We start from the raw sequence: 6,000 nt of genomic DNA, 5'->3' as shown, positions 1-6,000 counted from the left end.
TGTATGTAGTAACATGACCCAAGAGTTACACCTCTGATTAGTATGGATTTAGTTTTCTAGGACATCTTCTGGAGGGTGAGAGTACTGTGGGCCTTAATTAGCTGGAAGTGACAAATCAATGGTGGATTTTGAAGTGTCCTTCAGAAAATGGGGCATTTCAAGTCATTAATGATATTGATATTTACATAGTGATCAGAGATGGGGACTGAACCAAAATCTTTGATGCAAACTGCCCCTCAATTTTTCCCTAATCGAGATCAAACTCAGGATTAGTATAATGGTCGAAATCTAAAACCATTGATCCAAACCACCCTGAAGTTTGGAGGGGGTATTTGGAAAAAAAGAAAAGGGTCTGGGCATGAATTTTATGGCTTAGATCCACCTCTGATGGCAATCTGAGATTGCCTATAACAAGATGAACGTCATCCCCATGGTAATTCACCCCCATGGTAGAGAAAGTCCTGTGCCTAGGTACTATTCATTCACTAGTCAGGCCAACTACAGCAAACCCCACCAATACCCTCTGCTCTCCATCTAGATGGATTCTCTCTCATCCAGGGCTGCAGAATAAGTTGGTATTTATGCTCTTTTAAATCGAAGCCTTTGAAACAAAGCATTCAGCGCTAGCAATTGTACTGGGCTATGCCAATGTTTAGCGTTGGCACTGATTTTTTGTGATAGAGACACTGAAATGGCCAGGAGCTGTGGTACCTGTGGCATTTTCATTCACCAGAGCACTCAGTGCTTTACTTGTATACCAACCAAATCCACACATAGTGCATGTTGGGAAGTGGAAATATTTATAGCAAAAAAAAAAAAAAGCAATAAAAGCTTAGGACCACATTTCTAAAGTGACTTTAACCAGCTTCCCCCAAATTTTGCAGGCAAAATCATATGTGCCTGAAATTCTGCATGCCCAGACATTTGTGTGAGTAATTAAGCAAATTTCAACGCCTAACTACCCGATTTGCCACCATGCAGCATTAAGTTAGATGGTAAATGTTTATTATTTACACCTGCAAAATTGCAGATGCAAGTGATTTGGCATGTGCTTTTGGGAATACCCATTTAAGATCCTCAGCTGGTAAAGTAAGTGGAACGAGATGCCAGTTGAGGATCTGCATTTTAAAGGTTGTTTTGAAAATATGGTCCTAAATTCATAATGCTCACAATGCCATTTTGGGGGCGGTGCGAGGCAGTGCAATGACCCAGCGCAAACTCCTAAAGCGTGCTACTGAATACTTCAGAGATGGGAGAATTTGACTGATCATCCAAACCCATTTCTTGTCCCGTGGTATCGTGCAAATCTCCACGTTCTACAGACTGCATGCTCAGCACCCAGGGCTTGCCCTCTTCGCCTAATAACGTGGTTTTGTAGGGCTCCACGTAGATCCTACGGATATTCGGCTTCGATTCATGGTACTTGCCTTTCCCATCTTCTGGGAGGCTCGAAGCATGAGGTAAGAAAGTGCTCCGAGGACCATCGACGGGGATCCTTATTTGCTCGCTGGAGGTAGGCTCCTGTGATAATTCCGTGGCTCCTGTGAGATGCTGTGTGTACACACCCTCGGAAAGAGAGGCGGGCTGCGTCTCGCTGTGCACTCGCAGCCAGCGATGGTGCCGGCTGAAGTAATTATAGTGCTGATGTTTCCCTAGCTTTTTTTTTTTCCCCAAGAAACTCAAAGGCTGCCTGGAGTTGGAAGTCTTGTCCAGGCTTTTTGACGTGAACCCTCCCATGGTCAGACTGTTCATGTACTCCGTGCAGTATTCGGCACTGGCATCCAAGTCACTTCCCCCTTTCGGGTCTTCTTTCAAAGTCAGGTGAGGCTTCATATCATGGACCTGGAGGACGTCAGGTGCACTGCCGCCCAGGCCACCCACTGCCTGTTGGGATATGTCATGTGAGGATGAATAAACCAAATCCAGTTCTCTGGGGCTCAATGCATCACTGGAATCATAGTCGCTGTCGGTTGGAAGAAATACTTCAGAGCAGCCTTCTTCGTCCGAGCAGGGCTGGGAATCTGAAAATAGAAGACGCATTAAAACCGAATAACCACTCTCATGACACACAGCCCCACTTCAAAGAACTGCTTAATACACTTAATATATTTTCTTAACTTGGGAGCAAAATGATTATCAGACACGCTTCTGGCACCCTCTGTGTAGTTCCACTGTGGAATTTTCCATGGGGCCAGGTGAGAGTAGCAAAGAGGAGACGGTTGTGGTGGATTGATGGGCATGCTAGCGAGGCGATAACGTGACAGTAAGAAACAGGAAGGGAAGAAACGACTAATGAAGTGATGGGAGGTGAGCAAAGGGGAAGGATTGGGGTTGAGATGAAATTTTAAAGTAATCTTGTTTTCTGAGTTTCCAACTGAATTTCATGGAGGCTGAAATTTTGGATATTGAGAAACTATAACCCCAATTCTGTTCTCTGTTAAGCAGTTAATTGATTTACACCTGTGTAATCGAGGGCAGGATGTGACCTTACAGGTCTTTAACAGGTGTGGATAAAAGATATACAGCTGCATGAGCAAAGCCTGCCCTTTTGAAGGAATGTTCACCCAAGTCCCAAACTGACAAATTGAATCCACATGTGAATTTATTAATCAAAGTTCAGACTGGCTCCTGCACTGATGTCATTGCCATTCTTTTGTCATGGGAGCATCAGGGCCAAGTTCTGCAGTAACGTAAAGAGCAGTGGATGTGACATCATGGGTCCAGTTCTCTGCCGCCCTCTATCGGGGTCGTCAGTTACACCAGAACAAAGCAAGCACAGGGTCGGTATGAAATAGTACCCACTACTCACCTTGCATTGGTGCACATGACCATACACAAGGTACAGGGCAATAATGAATCAGGTCCACCTAGGGGACACATTATGCTCTTAGATACACGGTGCTAATGCTAAGTATCTCCACCTAATCCAAGAGGATTATTCTGCATTTGCACCATGTTATTCAAAGGAGAATTTGGCCTAGAGAGAGCCCATGAAATCAAAGGAGAACATTAATATATAATGGATTAAATCAAAGTCAGAGACACAGGCTTCTATAAAGGCCACAGTTTCCACCCAAATTCTTTGGGCCTTTTTTTTGCTTTTACTCTAATAGGAGCAGATTTATTTGGTTTTCTTGACAGTAGGAAACTGCCATTTAGAAGTAAAAATAAATTATTATGACCAAAAAGGCCGTGGCGGTTGTTCCATGCAGCATCTGCAGCTTTTGTTTCTACCATGTCATTAACTCATTGCTTAATGACAGCTCAGCAGAACAGTGATTTATTTTTTTTCCCCAAAGTCCTTATTCTATTAATGAAACAGGCACTGTCATTTAATTTGCTTCCTTTTTTCTGTGCTGCAATCCATTTATTTCATCGATTTAATTTTCCAGCTATTCAGAGCAGCGATAGCAGCCAATGAAGTGGGTATAACATTTTACTAATTTGCTTAATTTTATATTCTTAAAGGGTCCATCTCAGCTCACTTGGGACACCGAGCCATCTGAAAACAACAATTAAACCCAATGGCTCAAAAAGTCAGCTGCTCCGTCAATACAAAACCAGATGAGCACAGGAAAGAAATAGTGCCAAAAGAGAGTCGTCAAAGGATGGGAGGAAAATATGATCCGAGATGAACATGTAGCAATTGACCTCTGAAGTGTTCTTTGATGCCTCTGTGGAACCCTAAACCCTCAGACATGATAAGATACATCCTGGGCTCACTATTCCATAACTGCTTGTATTTCATATTTTGCAGTTCACAGGACTTGGTCATCATGGATGAAATTCACCCATGTGCAGCCCAGGCCAGGGATAGCGCACCACGTATGTCCTCAGAGATGCATAGGTCTTGCATTGGCCATGTGCAAAAGGATGAATTTAATTCCGGAATACTTAGCGTTGATATGGTTGCATATATGTTGCATACGTTGTACAAACACGAATTACTCTTCACAAAAGCCCTATGGGATAGCTACTGTAGGTTAATATCTTCACCTTACAGATGCAGAAACTGAGGCAGAGAGACAAAGTGGTTTGCCCACAACCACATAGCAAGTGGCAGAACAGAGATTAGAAACCAGAACTGCCAATGCTGCCATCCCCACAGGCCAGACTACCTCCCAAGTACAGCATCAAATACAGTAAAGTCTGAATATAATCCATGCAGTGGTGTTGGTGGCCTGATATATACAGGAGGTCAGACTAGGTGAGCAAATGAGCCTTTCTGGCCTTAAACTCGATGGGTAGGACTGTGGGGCAGCTCAGTGCCTGCGGAGTGTCCGCTGGTCCCGCGGCTTTGGCGGACCTCCCGCAGGCGTGCCGCCGAATCTGTGGGACCGGGGGACCTCCCGCAGGCAAGCTGCCGAAGGCAGCCTGCCTGCCATGCTTGGGGCGGCAAAATACCTAGAGCCGCCCCGGCTCAACGTGCAGCGGCAGTCAAAAAGGCTAACAGAATGTTAGGAATCAGAAGGAAAGGGATAGATAACAAGACAGAAAATATCATACTGCTGTTCTATAAATCCATTGTACACATACATCTTGAATACTGTATGCAGATATCAAAAAAGATATATTGGAACTGGAAGAGGTACAAAGAAGTGCAACTAAAATCATTAGGGGTATGGAACAGCTTCCATATGAGGAGAGATTAAAAAGACTGGGACTTTTCATCTTGGAAAAGAGATGATAAAGAGGGGATATGATAGAGGTCTATAAAAGCTTGACTGGTGTGGAGAAAGTGAATAAGGAAATGTTATTTGTTCCTTCACATAACTAGGGTGACCAGATGGTCCGATTTTATAGGGACAGTCCCGATTTTTGGGTCTTTTACTTATATAGGCTCCTATTACCCCCCACACAGTCCCAATTTTTCACACTTGCTGTCTGGTCACTCTATACATAACACAAGAACTAGGGTCACCCAATGAAATTAATATGCAGCAGGTTTAAAACAAATAAAGGAACACACAGTCAACATGTGGAACTCTTTGGCAAGGCCCATGTGGTTAACAGGGCATGAGAACCAGATAAGTTCATGGAAGATAGGTCCACCAGTAGCTATTAGCCAGGATGGGCAGGGATGTAACACTATGCTCTGAGTGTCCCTAGCCTCTGTTCACCAGAAACTGGGAGTGGGCGACAGGGGATGAATCTGAACCCTTTGAAGCACCTGGCACTGGCCACTGCTGGAAGACAGGATACTGGGCTAGATGGACCATTGGTCTGACTCAGTATGGCTGTTCTTATGAGTTGGGTCTGTTTTATTCCTGTAACTCAACAAGCAAGCCAGCTTAATTCATCTTGGAATGAAGTATAATGTTAAATGAGACTAATTTTGTGTTTTCTCTATTTGTTGTTCTGAAACCATTTTCTCTAATGCTTTGTTCCATTTACTAATAGACGTACTTGTTTTAAGAAGGCAGTTGGTTGCTGTTTCACAGGTCACAGGCTCCTGAAGTGAAGAGACGCAGGTATCCAGTGGGTTTTGCATGATAATAAGCAGTTGGCATAGACAGGGTGTTGTACCCAGATCCCAGTCGAAGAGTGGGAGAATTGTGAATTCCATCCCAAGACAGGTTAGGGCACGAGGCTTAACACCCAAGGGGACGGGGATGGGGTGGAGCACCGATGGAGACCGTACAGGGGCCAGAGGTGCAAACAGGCCCATAACTGAGACACCAAATCATTTGGCTACAAGAACAGAACATTGGCATGCTATAGGCCACACCCTGCCCTGTTATAGAAAAATCCCCTAAGTGGGCCAGGAAACTAAGGCTCATCTTGCAAAGTTTCCTTCTCAAGGATGAGGCATTTGAAGAGAGGGCAGGTTGTGAGTAAAGCGGCCAGCCCAAACTCAGGTAGATAAAAACCTTTGTACCAAACTGTCCAGCTGGGGTTTCAAAAGAAGCCCAAGGGACTGAGGTGCCTAAGTCCCATTAACTTTCTTAGGCCCCTTTGAAAATCCCTGCTTCTATATTGTAATGTGTGTGTGTACACGTG

The 6,000-nt window shown here is 44.3% G+C and overlaps 1 protein-coding gene across 1 annotated transcript in view; it reads right to left on the bottom strand.

Moving 5' to 3' along the window:
- Positions 1-1,054: 1,054 nt before the first annotated feature.
- The window catches only part of ANKFN1 (ankyrin repeat and fibronectin type III domain containing 1), a 102,463-nt gene continuing 97,517 nt past the window's right edge, over positions 1,055-6,000 (bottom strand). Inside the window, exon 18 of the mRNA XM_044981860.1 lies at positions 1,055-2,021. Within this exon, the coding sequence (XP_044837795.1) occupies positions 1,222-2,021 (800 nt within the window). The 3' untranslated portion in view covers positions 1,055-1,221. The remainder of the gene's footprint in view (positions 2,022-6,000) is intronic.

This window comes from Mauremys mutica, chromosome 12, assembly GCF_020497125.1.
Source record: "Mauremys mutica isolate MM-2020 ecotype Southern chromosome 12, ASM2049712v1, whole genome shotgun sequence".
In the NCBI taxonomy this organism is placed as follows: Eukaryota; Metazoa; Chordata; order Testudines; family Geoemydidae; genus Mauremys; species Mauremys mutica.
Note: the sequence above shows the minus strand (reverse complement) of the source record. Positions and strands in the feature narration are given on the sequence as shown.